We start from the raw sequence: 25,640 nt of genomic DNA, 5'->3' as shown, positions 1-25,640 counted from the left end.
TAAATACATTTATAATGCATAATTATTTGTTTGTTTATTTTGTTTATTTATTTATTTTTATTTATTATTATTTTTAATCCTGACTGTGGTTCAATTATTTTTAAATACTTAAAATAAGTCTCCACCAGTTTGACCCCTCCAGGCGAATTGTGGTTAAAAAATGAATATGAGAGGCTGTCACTATCTTTCTGACACAGTAATGAGCCAGTTATATTGCAGTGGAGGCACCCAAAATTATTTTTAGCCTCCTCACATGCACCCCATTTTTTAGTATCTAAATGAAATGAATGAAAATGCAAAGAGCTCACTTTGTTCATATATATATTCATAATGATTCATTACATTATTTTGTCCTATTAATAATTTTCTAATGATTCTGTCCTATCAATCATTTTCTATGCCCTTTGTAATTAGATCTTCCCCAGGTCATTTGTAGGAGGCTAGTATGAATCACATCATGTCAATGGGTAATGACACCAGTAATTGGCATGGGACCTTTACAAGATCTGTTAGCTTTAACCTTTGTTAATACAGTGCAATAAGAGTTGAACCCTGTTGTACATACCTTTAGGTGCAGGAACTGCATGCATCACACCTAAAGGTCATCTAGGCCATCTAGAAACATACAGCACACTCTAATTACAAACAAAACAGAGTGTCTCATACGCATGAGCCCTTGTTTATGTTTAATTATTTTAATGAATTCCAAGTGAATACGTGCTGTAATGTGCACTGCAAACTATTTCAGGACCCTCTGGTGGCTTTATTTTTTTAAATATCCCAACCTCATAATGAATGTAGGCCATACTGCCGTTTGAGGACAAGATGAACGTGGATTGAAACTATGCTGATGATGATACATGTATCTTTGCTTTGGCACGGTGTCTTTATTATAAGATATGCGTAAACATTGTTGTTTTAACATTGTTGTTCAGGGAAAGCCCTATGTGGAGTAAAGTCTCATCTTGGCTGCGATATGTGCCATGTTACATATTTTGATTGTCTCAGAGGGAAAGAAAAAACAAATGCTTCATTGAATTCCATGTGTAATTCCAAAAACACCTACATAATGTAGGCTTCCAGAAAACACCTACACAGAAACCATATATTAAAGGCGCTTTAAGTGATTTCAGACTTTCTTCTGTTCCGTTTCTGATTGGATAAAAAGCTTTATATTTCAGGTTTTAACAATATCCATTTTTTTTTGTGGAATACTTCTAAATCCATTTAAAAATGACAATATTTTTTCCCTGGCTGCAGTGTTTTTATCTCATTTTTATCTCATTATGGCATTATTTTCCTGCAGTTTCAGAATAACTAGTCTTATTGTTTTATGGATTAGGTGATTGGCTCAGAAAAACCTGTATGTGAATGTATAAAATCTGTCCTGTTGGTCTTTTTTTTTCTTTCACCCGATCCCTTCATTCATTCATCCTGTCATTGACTTTTTGTATGGCATGCAGGCGATTGCATCAGACAGCCGAGCGATTGAGATCATTAGACGAACTGATTTAATGAACAGGAAGCGTCCTGCTTGGCCGTGGCAGGCGTGCAATACTCACACAGACAAGCACTAATTGATTTCTCAGCCAGTGATTTCCCTGGATAAATATATGAGGCCCAACACCTCCACAGTACGAGCCGTCAGCTCAGGTGGCTGAGAAGGTGCTAGCACAGCATAAACAGTACATGAGGCATGATACGCAAATCCATCAACGCTTTGTTTACCTCACATGGCCTCCCAGCATTCTCGCCTGTTGCCACGGAGACTCATATCACAGTCAGGGTTTTAAAAAAGTGATGGTATGATGGCCGGAATCAGGAGTGGCTGTTGTTTTGTATATAATGTGACATGGGTTTGCCTCTTCCGTTTTGACCTTGTCCATCTCCTGCCTGTTTTTGAACCTTCTGCAGTTTAGACGAATTGAGGCTTTGAAAAATTTTCTTCAATTTGAGAATCATAGTATTTGGTTTTTAGCATTAAACTATGATTTCATCCAGTCTGATTATATCAAACATGTGTGATATTTTGAGCGGATTCTAAAACAGGCACATGCTTCTGCTTGAACTTTTCCACTGTAACCATTTACAAAGTCAGCAAGTGCCTAGTGTTTCAAAAACTGTTCAGACTGTTCAGAAGTCAATTAGTGTATCCAAGCTTTTAGTGAAGCATTAAAAACATAAACATCTTGCCAATTAAGACTTTTTTGATGGCAGGAGAAATCAGTTCAAGTCATATTGGAATCATTGTGTTCACAAGTTGAGCAAATGTGAGTACAACCTTAAAGGAACAGTTTACTCAAAAAATAAAATATTGCTGAAAATGTACTCACTCTCAGGACATCCAAGATGTACAGTACTGTAGAGAAGTTTGTTTCTTTGGGAACAGATTTGGATAAATTGAATTACTTTCATCACTTGTTCACCAATAAATCCTCTGTAATGAATGGGTGCCGACAGAATGAAACTCCAAACAGCTGATGAAAGCATCACAATAATCCTAAAGTACTCCACGAGTCTAGTCCATCAATTGATGTATTGTGAAGCAAAAAGCTATGTGTTTGTCAGAAACAAATCATCAAGGAATTTTTACTTTGACTTTCCCTGCCATTTGTTGCATTTTTCAGTGCAAAAACATGATTTGTGGAGGACCAATTTATTTCAACCAATTGTAATTCATCTTAATAAGTGATGGTACAGTTTAGTTTGTGCTTCGTTTGTAGAGATTTGTGTACTGAAGTTACTGAAAAGCGGTATAAAATAATTTACCATAAGTCTTTAAAGTAGCATGACAGCGATACAAATCATCAACCACATACCTAATGTGTATATTTTGCTTTTCATTAAGTAGCATGAAAGCTTTAAAAATATGTCTTGAAGTATTTTAATTGACCAGTTTTTATTCTGACAAAAATCAGTGTAACACATATCACATCATAATTACTATTTATTAAAATGAGAACTTTCTAAATTAAAACATTTTACCCTAAACAAGACTTGTAGTTTTAAAATGTTCACTTTTCTTGATTTGTTTTTCTATATTATACCTGATGTTATGGTGACTCAGCAGAAACCTATACACTAAAACCCCTCCTGATTGGTTCTTTATGTTTCCTAAACAGCCACATTTTGTGATGCCACAGTGATGCCATTGTCTGTTGATATCTTGGCCCCATCAGTTATATCTTCACCTCTCTGTTCGCTGAGGTCTTTGTGTGTGATGGAGAGAGCAAATGACTGCCAGTCATGGTGATTGGCACTCATTATTAGCATTGTGACTGCTTTCCAACCAGGTCCAATTCCATTTAACAAAACGCAGCTATTGCTGTCAGCCATTAATTTGTTTTGATTGATTTTTAATGCTTGTCTACTAGTCACATTTGGACTGAAGCAACCCTGATGTGTCTTGCTGTGTTTCTTTAACCCACACATCTCTGTAGCAGATCACATTAATTTCCTTGTTTCCTGCTCCTTTTAGTAGAGATGGCTCTGTTACATAACTGTAGATGTATTAGAGCAGCTTTTAAAATGTGGATCAAAGAATAGACATAGTTCAGAAGTAATAGCCTCTCATCAGTATATATCAACCCATCGAATACCCTGTCTTTCATCCATCCTCATCAGTGAGAGTTTCCGCCTCTTCACCTTGTCTTTATTTTCTTCCCCTTCCCTACATGAGCGTACCAAATGAATGGCCATGTGGCAGGCAAAGTTCATAAGTATTCACGATATTTCTATTTTCCCAGAGGGAATTCATCATGAGTCCAGCGATTATAATTTGTTCCCCGAAATTTGTCATGTCTGTGTGCGGGGGTGTTCGATGTTCTGGAACCTGGCGAGGTATCGACTCCATCAATCAGTATTACTGTGGTAACGTTCTGAAAGCCCTACATCCAGCGGCAGGCAGCGGGATGGAAAGACAATTAAACAGGGAACATGGAATGAGTGAGAGAGACAGATGAGGGACTTAGGCCCTTAAAAAATGCCAAGCACACATTTCTTTGACTTGCTTGTTTTCTACCTTTCCATCAGTTGATGTCAATTGCAGTTCTTTCCGGCGTAATTTGTCCCTATAGACCCCTTGTGGTTTAGAATATTCAAAAAGGGGAAAATAAGGGATCCAGAAACAATTAGGCAAAAATAATCAAAGTCTGATAAGGCAATTCTCTTCAGTCAAACAATTATGATAATTAATTCAGTCATAACACTGTCACCATAACAATTAATGCAAATTTGCTGTAAATAATAAATATTTGCTTGTCTCTTTACGTGTTCTGTAGAATCTACAGACATATGGCTTTTTATCCTAAGAATAACTTACACTACAATCGATCACAAAAACTAATTAAGTAGCACAACAATAACCACAATTAAGACAGAGTTAAAGTTAAGCATGCTTCTCAGATACAGATTGATCTCAAGCACTGATACGCTGGCCTAACAAGTCAAAAAAGGCTGCTTATTAGCCAAGAGTAAAAGCTAGTGCTGTCAAATGATTAAGCTGCAATTAATTGCATCCAAAATAAACATTTTTGTTTAAATAATATATGTGTGTGTACTGTGTATATTTATGATATATATATAAATACATGTACAGTATATAGTTTGAAAATATTTACATGTATGTATTTCTATTCATATAATTTGTATTATATATAAATATATTTAATATATAAACATAACATCTTTTTCTTCCAATATACACATGCATGTGTGTGTATTTATATAAACATAATTAATATACACAGTACACACACAGATATTATGAAAACAAAAACTTTTATTTTGGATTCCATTAATCGTGATTAATTGTTTGACAGCACTAGTAAAAACAAAAAGGTGGGACTGGTTCTGCCATATTGTGCATTACAGTTTCTCCCATCAAGACTACATGTGATCCAACTTGGTATATACAGTCTTTGGTAATGGTCAAGGGTTTCGAGTGCATCATTTTGGTGACACAATATTGTTCAATTTGTGTTGTTGACAGTGGCTGTCTTGGTAGTGATTATCAATTATATTTTCATTCGAGAGCAATTTGCAGAGCCAAATAAGTTTTTAAGGTCAAACGTGTCTGAAAAAGCCAAACTTTAAGTCCTGCAATTCAGCCCACATTCATGATGTGAAAATATATAAATATATTGGTTTCATATCTAATTTAATTTGTCTATCTATCTGGCCTGTAACCCTTCAAACTTCAAGATTTTGAAAACCTTTTTTAAAAAACAAAGCTTTGTCAAGTGAATGTTTATGTTTGTCAAATTCTACTTCAGATTTGAATTGCAATAATACCATATCCTGTTTGATACTGCATTTCAAATTTAGAAACTGAATTTAAATTTAATACATTGTTAGGTGAAAAATTCTGGTATACTATGCTGTATGCAATTTTAAACTACATCAAATATAAGTGTGTTGTGAATAAATTATGTTTTACTAAGACCCAGACCATATGGAGATGCATTTTGCTGTATATGCTTATATTTTGTATTGTATAGGCGTTTTGTCCACATGGATCTGGCATTTTGGGAGAGTGAAACTCGGGTCCCAGAGTGGATAAATCTGAAAATGCCTCTGATATATTTTCTGAAGCAATGACGTCATCAGACCACATCTCCCCCCTAGTCTGACACCGCTACGTGACATAACAGAGACAAAAACATGAACAAACACTGAACGATAGTCTTTTTATTAACTAATATTAACAGATTAATAAATGTATTGTTCTATGTGCATTTGTATACCGCGCAATGTTTATGCACATAGTCCAAGTTTTCTTCTCCATTTTTTGAGTAACTCTGTGAGCCAGAATTACAGCACCACATACTGGTCTGGCAGGTATACTACATCGTTTTGTGGTTTTGCAGACGCAGATATTTCTTGAGAAGAAGAAAAAAAAAAAGATTGGATGGGGAAAGCTCTGACTTTGTGTGGATGTAGCCTAAATTTCTCGAGAAGCTCATTAAAATAATCAACCAATTAGGCACAGGTGGGGCACGTTTGGATAAACTTAATTAGCATGATAGTAAGTATATATAGCCAACTCACCTTTGTCCCTTGAGTTTTCTGGCATCTTTCCTCCAACTCCTCATTCTGAACTATTCCTTTCCCAGCTTGGGATAATGAGGAATTACCTACGTAATTCTTCTGGGAGCTCAGAGCCCTCCCCTCGGACAACACACGAAATATGCATACTACTTGCTCAATCTGATTATATGTAAGTGTGAACTTGTCCATTTATGTGGCCTGCTAGAAGGTGTTATGTGATTAGTGGTATGGACATAATGCTTAGTCTAAGCGTATGCAAATCTTTGTGTCTTCCTGTGAAAATGGAGGAAAATATGTAAATTAAAGATGATACTAAGAATCAGCATCACGGCCAATGTACATGGAAGAAACACATGCTGGCATTAACAGAGTTCTTTGACAGCAGACACCATACTGCAAAAAGATAATGTTAATTAGGTAGGCCACAGAGAACAGTGCGCAGGGCATTCTTTACTGAGAGAACAAGCTGTGTGTACAACAATCAAAACATCTTACATAATGTGTGCAACTCATTTCCCAAGCCTCTAACTACTTGCTCCTTTTGCCTTGATGTTTAATAGAGGTCTTTCGGGTTGAATATGATACAGGCTTAATGAGAAAGGCCTCCTCACCTTCTCAGTTTCCAATGAGTAATTGAGCTTCATGGTTAGAAGCTGGTGTGGCTGATTGCAGCCCATATGCTTCATCTCGACTCATTTTGTATGTGTGCCTTCCTCTTGAACTCGGTTCCTAATAAATGATACCTTCTCTTTCACACTTTGCAGATGATGGTAAGTTCTCAGACGTTCTTTCATTTTCTGCAGTCTCACCAGATTTCCTCGAGCCTCAAAGGTGTCATAGCAGCCAGATACAGAATCCATCATGTTTTATCATTGGCGCACCGCGTGTGTTAAATTGAAGACAGGAGAAAAGCACTCCTGTTTCTCACCCCACACCCATTTAATCGCTTAAATTCTATTGTCAGTGAAAATATGCTAATTGGGCCCTCTGTTTGCATGAGAGCGTATTAAAAAGAAAAGCAATTTTTCCATCATCCAGAAGGAAGAAATTGCTCGGGTCTGATAAATGAGCTTATCCTTAATCCTAATTATGTCAAAGGCAGGATTTACAACCTTTTTCATAAACAAGTAGGGAACGCCACAAAAGATTTGACAAAGTAATGTGGATAGAATTTAGGCCCACCTGATGCAGAAACTTGGTTGAGCCGAGACCTGGCAGGTTTGTTTAACAAAATATAACAAATGACAAAATGTTTTCTCAGGCATGTGATAACGTTCCCTAGAAGTGTGATGTATAATACATGGAGCCATGAGAATATGAGCATCTTGAATGGCTCATGTTTGAGAATTGTTGTAGTGATGCTGTGACAGTGACTGGCATGTTGTTTCCTGCAGTGTTTGCCAGCAGGTAATCTCTATCGTACTGAAAGTGCAGTGGATTATAAATAACCCACTGTTGTTCTGAATCAGCCCGAGAGCTCTAATCTTGTCATTGCTCTCTCCAGCTCAAAGTGGCTGTGAAGCTGGCTGTGCAGCTCTTAGTGGTAGAGCCACATAATAAAGGATGGTTTCAGTGCTTGACTTTAAATATTGTGCCAGTCAAGGAGGATGAACCATAAAGTTTCAAATAGTTATTTTGCTCTTTTTTTCATCCTGTTCTCAGACGTGTCTTACGCTGTTAACTTCGACTATATGAAGTTATGGATTTGTTGTATTGATTCTGTTGTATTGTTAAAGAATGTTTTTGTAGTCTAAATATTTTTGCATGTAATTAGCTGCCTGATTTACAAGGTCTGGATGGAGTGTTCACCCTTTCCCTACACTGAACAGGCTGTTACCTTGAAATCCCCTGCACTATGATCAAAAAAAGCTAAAACTTGAGTCATACAGATGAGAAGGATTTCAAGTATGATGGCGTGCTTGAATAATGAAACATATAATATTAGTTATGTTTAGTGTATAAAATGTACATCCATGTGTATTGGGATGTCATGGTGTATTGGAAGAGTGTCTGAAACCTTCATTTCCTTATGAGGGAACTGGGCAGTAACTGTCTTCGGCTTTAGGCACAGCAGATGGTCTCTCTGTCAATGTCGGCCAGTAAAGTTTAGCTGCCATGCTCTAAATCAGTGGTTGTCAACCAGGAGGCCTCAGCAGACTTCCAAGGTGGGCACAAGATGACAAGATGAAATATTCTAGCTTAGTATAATAAAAAATGTGACGAGCATCATATTTTTTTATTTACATTTGTCCCAACAAAAACTGTTATTTTTGCTAAAGAACATAAGGTTCTTGAAACTGCTGAAAATAATCACAGTTTATTATTTCAATCACTCCGAAGTTTAAAAAAAAATATATATATATATATTATTTTTTTTTTTTTTTATTATTTTTTTTTTATTATTATTCGTCATTACAGGAGAGGAAACCAATGGACACATCTGACCTCTGCGATTGTTGTCTTTGACAACAGAGCACCTTGAAGTGACAGGTTACCCCGCATACTTTGAGCGCGAGAAAGACCGCGGTGTAATTCAGTAATACAGAGTAATTGTGGACGTAAGGAGAAAGTCCACAGACGGTGTTGCGCTGGAGTGGAATACGGTTATCAGAGTCCCTCACTCACTCACTCACTCTCTTGCGCGCCCGCGGCTCTCAGAGGAAGTGCTGCTTGTGCTGAAGGAACGGCTGGGAGCGCAACATACACGGACGCAGCGCGAGCGAGGACACCACGCGCAAAGAGGTGCACCTGTAATCCACGCTGCTCACGCGCCGATGTGCGGATAGTGTGAGAGCATCCAGAAGAGATATTCGACACCACGCGCATACCCATGCTTGGGATTTGGCTTTCTTTTTCTTCGCTAATGCAAAAGGAAATATGCAGCGAAGCCTCACACTGCTCTGCACCAGTTTTCTGGGATTGTGCCTCGGTTCCAGTTTTCCAAGTAATATCAACATAGGTGAGTGAATGACAAAAGTGAAGAAATGGAGTGTAGAGTGATGCGTTATGAATAATATTAAAAATAAAAATAAGAAAAGAGGAAAAGAGGCGTAATTATGGATATAGTAATTTCACTTGTGTTACCAGAAACCTGCCTAGGTGGTTTTAATGTATTGTGGGATTTTTCTTCCACCACAGGAGGGTTATTCCCAACCGAATCACACGAATATGAAGTGTTTCGGTTTGCGCTCTCGCATCACCAGGATATCCCTAAACTGGTACCTCAAGTGGATATGGTCAAAATGGGAAATAGCTTCTCCATGACATATGCTTGTGAGTACAATCTGTTTTTACAGTGTAGAGATAAATGTGTGTGGTGAATGTCTTACGCACTGCAGCTGCTGTACGCGTCTATCTGTTGCTCTGATGGCTGAATAAGTGAGGAATTCTGGATGGGAAAGTTTTTGTCTGGCTGTTGCGCATACCTCGGACGATAAAATCGATCTTATTTGTATTTGTAATATAATTGACATCAAATGTGGCGCTTTTTGATTGCATTAGTGATATGTGGTTCACAAGCGCAGAAAGTGCTGGGTTCAGACGCATAAATGCGTGTGAATGCGCTTTACGCCTGGAATACATCGTTGATCAGTAACCTAATTATCAAACACATTTTTGCAAGACATTTTTTCTTAATTTCGTTCCACCGTGCGTGCAATTAATCTCAATTATGCGTCATACGCGCATGCTTTATTGCTGATACATCACGAAGCCATTCTATTGTGTTCATAATGCTGATCATTTGAATTAATAACGGTTTTGTGTAACATTTCGGGGGTCAGGTATTTTGGGTCACAGGACATTTTATTATTTAATAGACTGTCAAATATTTTTTTTGTTTCTGGTCTCAAAGCGCGCAACGCGTGGCAGCTTCCGTTGAACAGAACATAGGATCAAAAACAAGCGCTAATAGCCAATTAATTGATTAATCAATGACTTTAGCTCTTTAGGCTCATGTAGATGTCTAACAGGAACAATATAGTGAGGTTACAGACAGAGAGCGTGAAGTTTATTTTTTTAGTCTCTGTGTCACTGATTTCCAGCAAGGGGTATGGAAAATTTAGATTTTTGCTTTACTAAAGATATAAAACAGAATTGTGACTTGTATTCATATAAAATCACTGCTAAGTTTTTTTCATATTTGCATCTAGAAATCCATCCAGAATTGTTTACAATACTTTGCTATTGATTATTTTATTAATCAATTAATGTAATAGCGTCCACTTCAAATAATGGTCCATTATAATATAATTTAAGAAGAACACATTTCTTGTTTAGTGGTGAGGGGATTCTTGAGCCTTAATCATGGGAGAAAAAAAGGTTGGGACACACTGCTCTGTCTAACTTTTTTTTTTCTCACAAAAGCATCAAAGAATGTGGAAATATATATATATATATATATATATATATATATATATATATATATATATATATATATATATATATATATATATATATATATTTAAATATGACGCAAACTAGACACTTGAATATGAAAATCAGTGTGAAGATGTCTTTCAGTTCTGTAGCATGTTTTAAATATTCTTTGTTCAGTAATACTACTGAGAGCACATCAAAGAAATGCACTTTAAATCTATGCATTCGTCTCCCCCGAGCTACCAATATTTATTTTCTTGATGTGAATTTTGAGCTATGCATAGACCCTCCCACCTCATCCTCCCTTCATACTTTCAGTGTGTGTCAAGTCAGACCAGTCATCCATCAGCACTTTAAGCCTGCTCTCTGGTCTTGAGGAAAGATATGAAAAGATATTATAATGGAGTTCCAAATATTAATGCGGAGGTTTCCCAACAGTGTAATTAAACTCCATTCACTGATTCTGTCAGAGCTGGAGGTGTGCTGTGGGATTTTTAATAGCGTGAAGAGACAAATCAGTCCCTCTATGAATTTCATGGTGTTCTCTCAGGTGGAAAATGCATCATGCTCATTAGTCAATGATGTTCTTGCACTTTTTTCTTCACTGTCTTCTAGATAAGGCATGTGTGATTCACTGACCCATTATAAAGCTCGGTCATATTTAAACGCGCCAGCAGTTTGTCCAGGATAATCGAAGGTCTTTTGTATCACTCTGTGCTCCCGTCCTGATCTGTTGCGTAGTGAATGGGCAGCCCTTGCGCAGCGAGCTGTGAGAGGAGTGCTGTGAAGGCCCCGACTCTGTGTAATGCTGAATGGCCTCTTGTGCCAGGAACTGAATGTGTGTCCGGAGACGCCTGAGGAAACTTACCCTCAGCTGCTCCCTCTCTGTGTGGGCTCAATCCTTAGAGCAAACCATCCCCGTCAGCACCTGGCGGGCTGTACCAGAGGGGGTTGAGTACCCAGTATTGTTCTGGGGCAAAAGTTGAGCAAATAAGAAGTGCTGTGGGACCCAGGAAAGCACATTTTTATTGATAATTGGTAAGCGTTGTAAGAGCGCACTGAACCCTTATGTTCTGTTTGGGGCCTCTAAGACTTCAAGGCCTTAATAGCTCGTTTTAATAGGTTACACTGTACTATAAGGTTTATTTTGTTATCATTGGTTGACTACATTAGTAAATGAACAATGCACAGTACATTTGTTATACACTGTGAACTAACATGAACATGTATGTTTGTATTAAGTAATTTTAACAGGTTAAAAATGCTGTAAAATATATAGCTTATACAGTTAGTTAATGTTAGTAAAAAGGAGAGTTGAAAATGAAAATTCGTCTCTTGTTCATCCTTGTTTCGTTTCAAACCTGAATTTATTTCTTCCATTAAGTACACAAGATGTTTTCAAGTGCTTATTTTTTGGTCACCATCATTCTTTAAAATATATAATTGGAAGTGATGATAATAACATGCTTAATCTCCATTTAATGTGTTATGTTGCTAATATTTAGGGTCTTAGAGACCCTTGGAATAAAGCATGAATAAATGCAGTTAATTTAGTTGTATTGTGTTGATATTTAGTGTGTTTTGGTTGCATTTATGAAAAGTGCACATGTACTTTGTGGTAAAACAGTGGACTTAAGTGGGATTTTATTTAGTAAGAGGATCTTATTAAAATTTTACATTTTATTTTTAATGCTAAATATTTGAGGTTTCTGTATATAGAATCACAATCAATCTCAACAGAACCTGAGGGCTCAGTCTAGCTTTTGTGGTTTTAAGTTGTGTGTGCTACTATTGTTCATTAATGCATTGTATGAAACATAGCATCAGTTGAAAACAATAACTACTGATTTCCCAAAGCCATGTTTGATTTAATGTCTGCTGCACTCTTATTACTTTAAGTAACTCTTATTACTTTAAGTAAATGTAGATATCCTCTATGTAGAGAGTAATATTATTCAGATGCCTGATAGTAAACAAATAATTAAAAAAGATGAATCATAAACCGTTTTTTTTTTTTCACTCTCTCACCTTCCAGGTATAGACACGTTTTAGCTTTCAATTTCAGAAGAATGCATCTCTATAAAGGTGTAATGCAGTTTATTCAATGACCCCCAGCCGTCTCGCTGACATTTGAAGTCCTCTCAGCTGATGGTAGATTCCTTTTTTTGATCCGTGAACAGAATTAGAGCTGATCAATAGCCAAACCCCATGCAAAGACTCTACAATCAATACAAGATGTTCACCTGTTCCTTCATGCAAAGACTCAAGGGCCCACTTAAAGATCTATAGGAGAGTGTGCATTCATAGACCTCCAAGAAAGAAAGACTTCAGGCCAGAAGAATATTAGCATGCTTCAAAAAAAAAAAAAAAAAAATATATAGAGTGAAGCCTCATAATATAATACTCTAAATGAAACATCTGGGTTTTTTTCCCTGCTCTGCTACTGTTGAAGAGTAGTATGTGTGTGTGTTTCCCTTTATCATTTGTTTCACAATATCTAGTTTATACCTTCGCATCTGATGTGATTGCTCTTGGGAGACGGCTGTAAACATGTATCAGAGTATCTCAGAAAGCAGCAGCGGTTTCTGTCATAAGCCTGAAATGTCTTTCCGTGTTTCGCACTGAGAAGAAAATAATAACCCTCTGCAGCAAGTCTTTCTGCACGTAGAAATGCATACAGACAGCACGGTAGTTGATTTCTAGGATTGTGTCTGTTGGGGGAGTTTGCTCCATGGTGTTATTGTGTAACAGGAAACCGGAAGGGGGGAAGGGATCGCCCTCAGTCACCACATCTCCCGGAGCAACAAGACCTCAAAATCCTGAATGAATGAATGATCTGGAAGGGATTGCCTGAAGCCAGACATTCAGTTAAAGCGCCAAGAGGTTCAGTTCCTAAATTTCCTTTGCAGAAAAGGTCTGAACAATCAAGAAAAATCACTAAATAAACATAAGTTCTGATTGGATGAGCCACGCTGCACACCTGTGACCAAACATCAGTAGTATTGCTTGGCAACTGTAAACAACCTACAGTTAATCACTAAATCACTCCAATTATAATCAGTGCACTACAACAGAATCTCTAGCAGCTGACATTTCTTCAGTAACATGGCACTGAAATTGTGTAAACACACCTTGTCAGCTTCTATGTTGCGTATGCATTATGTATCTTAACAGTCACATATGGAGGAAAATGTGATGATTACATTTTTTGGCATATTTTTGAATGATATTAATGATTTTATTCATCAAGCATGCATTAAAATGACAAGTGAAGACTTTTTAAATGTTAAAAAGATTTATATTTCAAATAAAAGTTTCTATTCATCAACGAATTTTGAAAAAAAAAACATTTCAACATTGGTAATAATAAGAAAAGTTTTTTTGAGCAACAAATTGGCATATTAGAATGCTCATAGAAGGTTCATGTGACACTGAAGACTGGTGTTAACACTGTTGAAAATGCATCTTTACATCACAGAAATAAAATAGATTTAGTAAACCGTGATGTTAAACTGTCATAATACTTTACAAATGTTAATAATATTGTTCACTGCATTTTTAATAAAATACATACAGCCACATACACACTGTACATACTGAACATGCTTGGTGAGCATAAGGGAACTCTTTAAGAAACTTCTTACTAAGAAAATCTTACCAACCTCGAACTTCTGATCTCTCGTATTTATACATTTATCAGAAATTGTGAATTAGATGGAACCAGTGCCAGTCCGGATCTTCATCTCGAACGGTTAATTGTGAATTTTGCCCTGAAGCAAACACTAATGCAAACACCATCCCATGACGTCCCATGGCAGCTCTGGAAATCAGCAGTTTGGGAAAATGCAATGCAGTTTAATGTATTTTGGGAATTCACAACAATAATCGGGAGGTAATTAAGGCCAGTGTGTGGTGGATTTATATATGTTGGCTTTGTATCTCTGGTTTACTGTAACTGTTGGTTTTTGTGAGAACTGTGAGAAAGGATCCAGCGAGGGATGTACTTCTCAATGAGGAAAAGACAAGAGCTGTCATGTTCAGTCTGAGAGTCGAACAGAGACTCCCTTGTCTCGCACAGTCCTTTACATTAATGAGAGACAAAGAGAGCATCTCGTCTTCTCCCATCTGTCTTCTCTTCCTCAGAAACATGACAACTGTTATCGTCCTGTTTTTTTATTTTATTTTTTATATAGAACAAAGAATTTAAAGGTGGTAAAACACTAAGGGAAGCTTTTGATTTTTGAGCTGAAAATGACAAATACAAGAATCAGTATAACAGACTGAAGCATGAATTCAGGATGAGACAGTCTTGCCTTGACATTGTTATCTAGTGCAAGAGACTCCACTGTCCCCCATACCATCATATATTGCCATTTTAAATAGTGGAAGCAGTCCAATTATGCTTCATTAGGAGTATGGCCCATATAGCCTGAGCTTCCTGTCTTAATGAGGACACATGTGTCTGTCTTGGCTGACATCACCATAGAGAATTTAAGAATGTTTTTTTAATTGTGATCTCTATAGTTTTTAGTGCTTGTGTAGATCTAATCATAGGCTGTATTATCCATGTTAGGAAAATGTTTTATGATATGATATTTATATATGACTCGGGTATATATAAATATAGAAATCTTACCACCCATAAAACCATGAACATTTGCATTCTTCCAGTGATCTGGATGCAAAACTGCACTTAAAACACTTTGATTGACTAGCACTGCTATTGGTCTTATGCTACCGAATTCATTTTAGCTGAATTGTGAGCTAACTGTCTGAATTGAACATGATGAAAGAGAGAAAGTCTTGGCTGCCAAGAAATAATAAACTGACCACACACCTTTCTATTTCTATTGCTTCCTCAGAAGTACAAAAAGAATCTAAATGGAATCAGAACCAATGTTCTTGGTTCCAATACTTACTAAGATATGTGTTTGTGGGTCAGGCTGCTGTCTCTTTTAAGATATCTTGTAAATTGCCTGGTTTTCTCAATGATCAGCATAATTTGCCAGGGTTCCTGTACACTGGTGAAAGACAAAGAAAGATACCACCCCTCTCTGAAGACGGCATCTGCATCTTTTATTCTTTGCAACTCTGCTTAAGCAAAAGAGCTCATACGTGAAACTGTTGCCCGTCTGAGGGTTGTGCTTTTGTCCTGTCCGTGATGTCGAGGACACATACTGAGCCCAGCGGCCACAGGCTCACAGCACTATTAACACTCTTTGAAAGTGTGACCTTTTTGTTCATCCCCTGCACACCAAGACTGAGTGTCAAGTTTTCTGGTCAGCCTGCCCTAACACTCTTCTGGCCTACTTAGTGCTCTGATCCTTGAGTTTAATATCCATCCGTAAGTACGAGAGGAAGAGTTCTCAGCTGGGAACTTATTATTGTGCTCACATGCATTAAGGGTCGTGTGTGTGTGTGTGTGTGTGTGTGTGTGTGTGACAGAGAGAGAAAGAGAGAGAGAGAGCTTGTAGATATATCAAATATGCTGTCTAAATGTAGAGAGCTGCCGAATATGCCGCAAAACATTGGAATAACATTTTATCAATCAATACCACTACTTGGAAAAGTAACTTTTTGCTGGAATAGCTGCAGTTTTGAAAGAAGACGAGCTACTGTCATGTTACTGAAAAATATAGTTAAGTAAGTAAGTAATTGTTTTTTTTTTATTAGTTGCTTCACATCACAATCTGAGATCAACATCCTTAGTAGTTTCTAAAATAAAATGCATATCAACCAGACAATTATGCATAAGCTTTTGGTTTACTTTTTTGTTTGTTTTGTTTTTAGATATCCCTTTTAATATGCACCTCTAATACTCAAGGAAATGTACAGCATTTGTAGTGTCAAGTCATATACAAACCTGATTCCAAAAAACGTTTGGACACTGTACAAATTGTGAATAAAAACAGAATGCAATGATGTGGAAGTTTCAAATTTTAAGATTTTATTCAGAATACAACATAGATGATATATTAAATGTTTAAACTGAGAAAATTATTAAAAAAATAAACATTTTAAGGAAAAAATAAGTTGATTTTAAATTTCATGGCATCAACACATCTCAAAAAAGTTGGGACAAGCCATGTTTACCATTGTGTGGCATCCCCTCTTCTTTTTATAACAGTCTGCAAACGTCTGGGGACTGAGGAGACAAGTTGCTCAAGTTTAGGAATAGGAATGTTGTACCATTCTTGTCTAATACAGGCTTTTAGTGGCTCAACTGTCTTAGGTCTTCTTTGTCACATCTTCCTCTTTATGATGTACCAAATATTTTCTATGGGGGAGGGATCTGGACTGCAAGCTGGACATTTAAGTACCTGGATCTTTCTACACAGCCAGTATGTGGTCTGGCATTGTCATGTTGGAAAATGCAAGGTCTTCCCTGAAAGAGATGACGTCTGGATGGGAGCATATGTTGTTCTAGAACTTGGATATACCTTTCAGCATTGATGGTGCCTTTCCAGATGTGTAAGTTTTCCATGCCACTCGCACTCATGCAACCCCATACCATCAGAGATGCAGGCTTCTGAACGGAGCGCTGATAACAACTTGGGTTGTCCTTGTTCTCTTTAGTCCGGATGACATGGCGTCCCAGTTTTCCAAAAATAACTTCAAATTTTGATTTGTCTGACCACAGAACATTTTTCCACTTTGCCACAGTCCACCATTTTAAATGAGACTTATATATATATATATATATATATATATATATATATATATATATATATATAAATTAAACTGATTAAAATTGATGATAAATGCATTTATAATGTTACCATAGATTTCAACTTTAAATAAATTTTGCTCTTTTGAAAAACATTTTCAACCAAGAATCCTGAAAAAAAGCATATGTTTCCACAAAAAATCCATACAACAGTTTTCACCATTGATAATGATAATAAACGTTTAATAATAAACTTTAGGATCAAATTGGCATATTTGGGATCATGTGTGCCTGAAGACTGGAGTATTGGCTGCTGAAAACTCAGCTTTGCATCACATGAATAATTTGAGCACTGATTGGTTGGATACATGCTGTGCCACCCAGTATGTGTGCCGGCCCGTCACATTTGCCACTGAGGTGGATTTTCTTCTCTTCCATATTTATGTGATTCACACTCTCATGCTCAGGTTGTGCAGGTGACTCATTCTGAAGAAGTGAACTCTCATTTGACAAGAGCAGTGGTCTCTGCACCTAAGGGCTTCCACCCACCCAACACTGCATCACTTTTGCTGCACTGAGAGCTATTTGTGGCCCTTAGTATGAAGGACCTGTAACTCTAAATACCACTATCATTAAAGGCATCACAGTGTGGTTATTGTCATACTGTTTTGAACACAACTTAATGTAAACAGAGACGATATGTACTGGACAGACAGACTTCATAGACCTGTAAGGAGATGGTTGTTAGAAATCGATCAAATGTGTTTGTGTGGCTTTTAAATAATGCTTTAGGGCCACAGCACAGTAACTCTTGATGTCAACCATCAGCCAGGACAATTGAGTTGTTTTTATGAAACGACACAAACATCACACTAAAGCACTGAAACTGTCAAAATTTGATTCTCTTTTATTGCATCAGACATGATAGACAAAATGAGATGCAGTACTTGGGCTATTTGTTATATTTGGGTAAAAAAAAAAAACTGTCTTTCTGAGGTCGCCGCTGGCTTTCTCTAAATTGGTTTGTTCTCCTGTTGCAGTGATAACAGTTGTTTCAGCCCTCAGAGGCCTTGTCAGCTGACCGGTTTAGAACATGACTGCCTTTACACAACAAAAAGATTTCTCATATAGATTCATATATTATTTATTTATTAATAAGTGTTATTATTGTTATCATTATTATATTTGAATAAATACAATATATATAAAAAAATATAGACAGTCTTGAGGATGTCGATTCCTTTTCAAACAAAAACATTCTGACATTTGTAAGCCATCAGCCATTGTGTCTGAATGGAAGCATCACTGGACATGAGCAAACAATGAGCACATGCAAATGATGACAAGCCCGGTGAATGTGATTTCACCAATTATTACATTCTTGTTGACCCTGGAACAACATTCTAATCAACCGATCAAAATTGAGATTGAGAATGTCAGTTTTAGGTTTACAATCAGGATTAGGTGCTTCTACACCCTTGTTAATCAGCTATCATTTCCCTCTGATTTTAGGAATAAATTATGAGTAAGGTTAGGCTTAGGGGTGGGTATTGGGTTAAGTCTGTATTTTTGGACAGTAATGTTGATCCAGGATCAACAAAACGTGTTGCTCCAGGAACATGTCTTACTTAACAAAATCACAGCGACTGAGAAGCCCTGTCTTATGTTGTCATAGCATGCACATACTGTATTTGTAAAGGTCGAATTCCTTGGAAATAACACATTATGTATAGCTGACCTGGAACTGTCCACTTAGGGCATATATACTGTACAGCAGGATTCAGGAGTGATTATTACTATATGTTCCCTTGAGCGCCCACAGCCATACGCTTCACTGTGTAGACTAATGACGTGTAACTCCCGTCAATGACTATGGACAGGTTCTTATGTGCGTGTGTGTGTGTGTGTGTGAGAGAGAGAGAGAGAGAGAGAGAGAGAGGGTGAAAAAGGTCTTATGCTTTTCTGTGTGTAATTACTCTGGTGATATTTGCAGATGTTTGTGTGTAGTGAGAGTGAGATTGCTGAATTATTTTAAAAGTGTATGTGTGTGTGTGTGTGTTTTATATTTAGACTGTGAGGCATGTAGCTTGTGTGTGTATGTTAGAGTGTGCCGAAGGATATGATGTGTTTATACAGAGGACCTGAGGCCAAAAGAGCGAGCAGAGCACCTCATTAAAGCATTGGATGTGGATGGAAGAGGTGGAGCTTGGTGTCCTTTAAAATTCAGCCCACTGCACAGTTATTCAAATAATCCATACACCGACATGTTATCGGGCATCAACATAGACCAAATAACAACATATGAAAGGGCACACAGGCTCCACAAATAATCCACAGGTTTTCTGCTCATGATTGGAGGGGAGGAGAATAGAGAAACAGTGAGTGAGAGAAACAGATTGAGAAGGAAATGGCTATTTAGTCTCCACAGTTCTCCTGAGGGAGTCTACCTGCGACTGCTCTCAGACTGCAGTTTGAAGCAGTTTACTCCATGGTGCTGCATGGTAAGAACCTCTCAAACACACTGTCACTTAAATAGACTGGCCCCACACATATTAGGTGGAACTGATGTAATTTAGCATGAGCAAAAACAGAAATGCTGGAAAGCCAGTTCAGCAGCACAGCTACAACAAATATACTGTTTCTTCATGTTTGTCAATTGATTTTATAAGTATAAATCTCTCATTTCTTCTGTGGAACACAAAAGAATAACATTAGCAGGATGTTCATGCTGCTCTTTTGTTTACAATACTGTTCATATTCATTTTAAATGTAGTTTAAGTTAGACTAAAGCAGTATTTTTTATTTTATTTTGGAAATGTCATGTAAACACTTTTGTGCAGTTTAAATCATTCCAGTCCATTTTCTGTAAAGTCAGACTTGCAGATCTGAACAAAGTGACTGTCGCTCGGATTCATTCACTGTTATGTTTAGCATGTCTACACTTGGTCTCTGCTGTGCGCATGCTTCAAAAGACAGAAGTGACATTGTCTTGGACAGACAGCTGAAGACTAGTTCCATTGTGCAAAAAAAAAAAAAACCTTCTGTAGTTTGAGTATAGTTGTGTGTGTAAACACCTTGTTGTCAGTGGTGTTTGAAATTAAATGTACTTAATTATGATAAATTTTCTTTATTTAGAAATTATAATTTTTTAGTTGAAAGTGCATTGTCAAACGAGCCTGTCCTCCAACAAAAAATGACCATACAGGTAGTTTGTGAAAGCACCTTATTGTGACCTATATTTAAGGTTTAAAGTTAAGTGCCCTATAGCGAGTGTAAAAACAATGACAGTATCGTGTTGCGTCTGTCGTCATGAAAAGACATATACCGTCATTACCAATCAAAATGCGCATTTATTTAAAAATGCGGGACATTTCACGGCAATCTCACAGTAATTTGTACATATTGTAAAAGGTGGCTTATTTGCTCAAATGACCACACCTAACCCCACCCCTAAACCTACCTCTCACAGAAATCATGGAAAATTATAATTTATAGAGCATATACATTTTATGAGCATGAGCGTTCTTTGTTATAAAACCAATGATCGCATGATTACTTATAATCGTATAATGCAATACTCCACCAACTGAATTGCACCCGAACCCGAATTGCAGCACAAATAAAAGAACACAAAACATTAATATGAAAACATCCTGGTGCGGATAGGGGCACAGCTCTAGTGGGTCGTATTTCAGGGATTTGGACAAACAACCTATACGAGCGTATTGGTTGGAGGACAGGTTGTGTCAAACATAGGTTTTTAGTTTATGCAAGTTAAAGCTATGAATTTCCACATGATTTTCTATGTAAAACAGTGAAAGGATATTCTCAGAAATCCCTGCGTGACACATCCCATATATACATTGCATTTTCTCATTTGTTGTTTTTTCATGACCACAGAAAAGCTGAATGTTCAATACAGTCATCAGTCATCCCCGCCGAGGGTCTGGTAGGGCCAAACAGACCTGTGGAGATCTGTTTGTGAGATAGTGCCAGGATGGCCAGATGCTGCCAGGATTTTTAGCATGGCCAGAGAGCACAGGTTTGCCAGAGGTGTTCACATAGTGTTTTACACCTCTACTCAGGCTAACACAAACCACTGCAGGCGGCCAATGTGTTCCTGTCATTAGAGGGTCGGATGACACGGCCATGTGCTTTCTGTCAGGACGAACTTTTCAGAACAGGGAAGCAGATGTGAGTGAGAGAGAGCGGCACACTTCCAATCTGCTTCCACATTATCACACACGTAGGAAGTGGCGGCGGCCGTTTGGCAAATGGATTCCATTGAAATTTTTGTAATTGTGTTTCTGATTAAAAACTCAATGTGTTTGTTATGTTGTTATTCTTACTTGGAATCCTTTAGTAGGACATTTATTTTACTACTTTTGAAATGACAAATTACAGCTGTCCTTAATATTTTTTCCAATAATAAAGTTTTATCTAAAGTTAGTGAAGAGCTTGAGATTAAATAAACAAACTAATAAATTACCTAAACTAGTGAGCTATGCTACATGCACTTTAACAAGTGGTTTGAACTGAAATGTGTGTTGGCAGTGTGTGTACACAAACCATAAAAATCCACCCAGTGTTTTTTTCTACTTAAATCTTTACCCCCTTCTCAAATGGAGACAATCTCAGATGCCTGTCTTTGTGACGTCAGATGGACAGGCCCCTCCCACGATAGCTTGATTGATATAACGTTTCAACACAGACTGGTTTCTTACCTTAGACCCGCCCTGAGTGAGCTGTCATCATCAGTCTGCCATTGTTTCACCGCTGGAGCAGATGTAGACAAGAATGTCTCCTAATGTCTCCGAAGGAAATACACCCCCGATCTACCTAAATGCGTTTATGTTCACGCAAATCATTTGTGATCCAGATTCATCTACAAAGGGAGTATAAAGTTTTTTAACTAATATTTGCGAATCTTCTTTCTTAATTATGTGCTGATTAGCAAGTTTCACAATGAATGCGGCTAAAGTAAACAGTCCTTCAGAGAGCAGTTCAGGAACAGAGGGGCGGGGTCAGCAGAGCTCATTAACATTTAAAGGAAAATGTTACAAAATGGCTTGCTCTGAAAAGAGCCCGTTTTTAATAGGCTTAAAAGGGTGAATTTTACACTGACATCGAGAAATGTTTACCAAACTATGTTACAGACCTTTCATTAAGTCCTGGTGGACAAGACCACAGGAAACAGATGATTCTTCTGCACAATCTGACTTTGCTGCAGCCTGGAATTGAACTACTGGTTTCGTCTGGTCAGAGGAGAACTGGCCCCCCAACTGAGCCTGGTTTCTCCCAAGGTTTTTTTCTCCATTCTGTCACCGATGGAGTTTCGGTTCCTTGCCACTGTCGCCTCTGGCTTGCTTAGTTGGGGTCACTTCATCTACAGTGATTATCATTGACTTGATTGCAAATAAATGCACAGACACTATTTAACTGAACAGAGATGACATCACTGAATTCAATGATGAACTGCCTTCACTATCATTTTGCATTATTGAGACACTGTTTTCCAAATGAATGTTGTTCAGTGCTTTGACGCAATGTATTTTGTTTAAAGCACTATATAAATAAAGGTGATTGATTGATTGATTGATTGATTAAGACCCTAAAGAATTATATCAACTTGGAAAATGGGCATCCGATGAAGCCTTTAAAGGGACACTGAGTAGGAATTACTCCCATCTAGTGGTGAAATTGTATTTTGCATTCAAACTAATTTTGCTCTCCAGCGCCTCGCTTTTTCAAATGCGCGTTGCATCTACGGTAGGCGATATGTACCAAAAAGCTTTGACAGGATGTCTTCTAATAGCACTTCGTCGAGTTTTCCTTCAGGTGAACAGGTGTGTTATTTCAAACAAACTGCAACATGACAACTAACAAACGAATGTTACAGTATGAATTACTGACTGTGGAAAACATGAAATATTGTAATTAGTAGTTATGTCTAATTTATTCGTTATATTTTCTGAATTATATGCATTGTTAGATATAAAAAAAATATTATAATATAGACTGTAACACTGACTTACCTGTCGAGAAGAAAACTGGCCACTTCAGCGTCTCTTTTGAAATCTTTATCAAGCATTAGCTCTTTCCACCTAGAAAAAGCTTCCCCGACATTAACTCTTGTTTTCTGTAATCTACGGTCACGTTTCCTTTTACGTTCTATTTTTGACTGTTTTGGCGACTATGTTTTCTTCTCCTGTGGCGCGGCATATGTATGGTCCATAATAAGAATGCAATCCAGACTTTTAAACTTGCCGGTGCAGTTTCAAGCGCCTCTCACTGCTCTGCACCTGCGTTTCTGGCTCTGACCGAAAACGCGCTGTGGAAACGCGTTGGCTTAGTACTTTTTGTCCCTCTCTGCTATTATAGTTTTGCAAGATGGCGGAACTACATGGAAGCCTCCGTCAACCTACCCGTCCCATGTATATAAAGATAATAAATTCTTCATTTACAAGGATTAGTTTAAACATTGGCATAGGTATTTGTACACCATTGAGGGCATATTTATGAATAAAAATATTGATTTTAGATAATAAAATACCTAAAAAGTTACTTATTGTCCCTTTAAGAGAGTTTATTTTCTAATAGTTCACATTGCCAAACATTCATTCATATACACTACCGTTCAAAAGTTAGAAGACATTTTTTCTCTTTTTCTAAAATAAATTTTATTAATAATATGATTCAATTGATCAAAAGTGACAGACTGTTACATTATTTAAAAAAATATATTATTTTTTATTTAAAGGGGGGGTGAAATGCTATTTCATGCATACTGAGTTTTTTATACTATTCAAGAGTTGGATTCCCATGCTAAACATGGACAAAGTTTCAAAAATTAAGTTGTACGTTTGAAGGTTTGTCACAAGTTTCGGAAAGTTTTTTTCGAGTATGGGTCTGTGTGACGTTAAATGGAGCGGAATTTCCTTATATGGGTCCTGAGGGCACTTCTCCCGGAAGAGCGCGTGCTCCCGGATAGCACAGCACTGAGAACACAGACATTCACTGATCAGAGCGAGAGCGTCGCGAAATGTCACAAAATAAGTATGTTTTTGGTTGCGAGGGCAAGACAACCCTGCACAGATTACCAAAAAAAAAAAAAAAACATTAAGGGACCAGTGGACGGAGTTTATTTTTACAGAGCATCGACGGAGTTGTGCAAGTGTTTTTGTTTGTTCCCTGCATTTCGAAGATGCTTGTTTTACAAACAAGACCCAGTTTGCCGCCGGATTTGCTTATCGTTTATTTCTTAAGGATGATGCAATCCCAACGAAAAAGGGTCACGATCGTGTGTTGGAACCACAGGCGGTGAGTAAAACTGCTTCAAATATCTCTGTGTTGTTAACTTAGCTATCGGCGCGTAAGCACATCAAGTAAACCTTGTACACCTGTAAAAAAAAAAAAAGACGACATAAAGGGGAACTTAGTCATTTTCCAAAACCGCTAAGCAAATATACACAGTTTAAATACATACCACACAGAGACGTCCTGCTGTAGTTATTGCTGCTGCTGCTCTCGTTCAGTTTCAGCCTCGGGATCTGATTCTGGAACATAAATAAACGGCTGAATCTGACTGTTAGCCATGGTTTGATTTGGATGATGGTTTTTTTTCCTCACGGTAATGTCACAACTTCCAAACGCTCGTAACGCAAAAAGCCTACTCGCGCTCGTGATTCTTTAGCTCCGCCCACACGTCACGCCTCCAGACGCTCGTGTTTTTCCGAAAAAAATCGGCCCAGACTATTTTTCTCTTATAAATATAATAAAACTAAAGACTTTTTGGAGATATGTGGAGGATGCGGTACTACTCTATAGGTACTCAAGATTAACAGGAGATAGAGTGAAAGCGAGCATTTCAACCCCCAACCCCCCCCCCCCCCCCCCCCCCCAAATGCAGCTTATAAATCATTTATAATCGCGATGTATTTTTTCCACAGAAATATTAAGCAGTGTAACTTTTTTCAACATTGATAATAAAAAAAAGAAACCAAATCAGCATATTAGAATGATTTTTGAAGGATCGTGTGACACTGAAGACTGCAGTAATGATGCTGAAAATTCAGCTTTTCCATTACAGGAATAAATTGCACTTGAAAATAAATTTAAATAGAAAACAGTTATTGTAAACTGTAGTAATATGTCATATTACTGTTTTCAAATAAATGCAGCCTTGGTGAGCATAAGAGACTTTACAAAACAGTACAAAATTGTATGACCCCCAAATAAAATGAAAAAAAACACATCAGTGTGACTATCTCAGATAGCATTGCGAGTTTAAAACCCCATGAGTGAGGCACTAAAACTCTGTTCAGTCAGCCAGTATATTGCTGCAATTAATGTTAAGTCATTTCCAATGAAGCCATGTGCCAAACGATATCAAATAAAGGTAATGAATATGTTCTGCTGATGCCTGTTGCCAGGAACCCAGTTCAACAATATGTTGTAGATGAATGAGTGCAGGTTATTAACAATGTATGAATTGACAAAAAAAAAGTATGTGAAATCATTCAAGACAAGCACATATGGTATGGTGAGG

General features: G+C 37.4%; 1 protein-coding gene across 4 annotated transcripts in view; it reads left to right on the top strand.

Annotated features, from left to right (window-relative positions):
* Positions 1-8,660: 8,660 nt before the first annotated feature.
* Positions 8,661-25,640, top strand: part of LOC127971786 (glutamate receptor 1-like) — a 75,671-nt gene continuing 58,691 nt past the window's right edge. For 2 of the 4 annotated variants that reach the window (XR_008156920.1, XR_008156921.1), the window contains exons 1-2: positions 8,661-9,007; positions 9,187-9,321. Coding sequence is in view for 2 of the 4 variants with exons in the window: in XM_052575012.1 (XP_052430972.1) it covers positions 8,926-9,007; positions 9,187-9,321 (217 nt within the window). In the remaining 2 variants the exon portion in view is untranslated. The remainder of the gene's footprint in view (positions 9,008-9,186; positions 9,322-25,640) is intronic. The other 2 variants (XM_052575012.1, XM_052575011.1) reach the window with 2 other exon arrangements.

Source organism: Carassius gibelio, chromosome B14 (genome assembly GCF_023724105.1).
Source record: "Carassius gibelio isolate Cgi1373 ecotype wild population from Czech Republic chromosome B14, carGib1.2-hapl.c, whole genome shotgun sequence".
Classification (NCBI taxonomy): Eukaryota; Metazoa; Chordata; class Actinopteri; order Cypriniformes; family Cyprinidae; genus Carassius; species Carassius gibelio.
The sequence above is the reverse complement of the archived record's forward strand: the minus strand, read 5'-3'. Positions and strand labels throughout refer to the sequence as shown.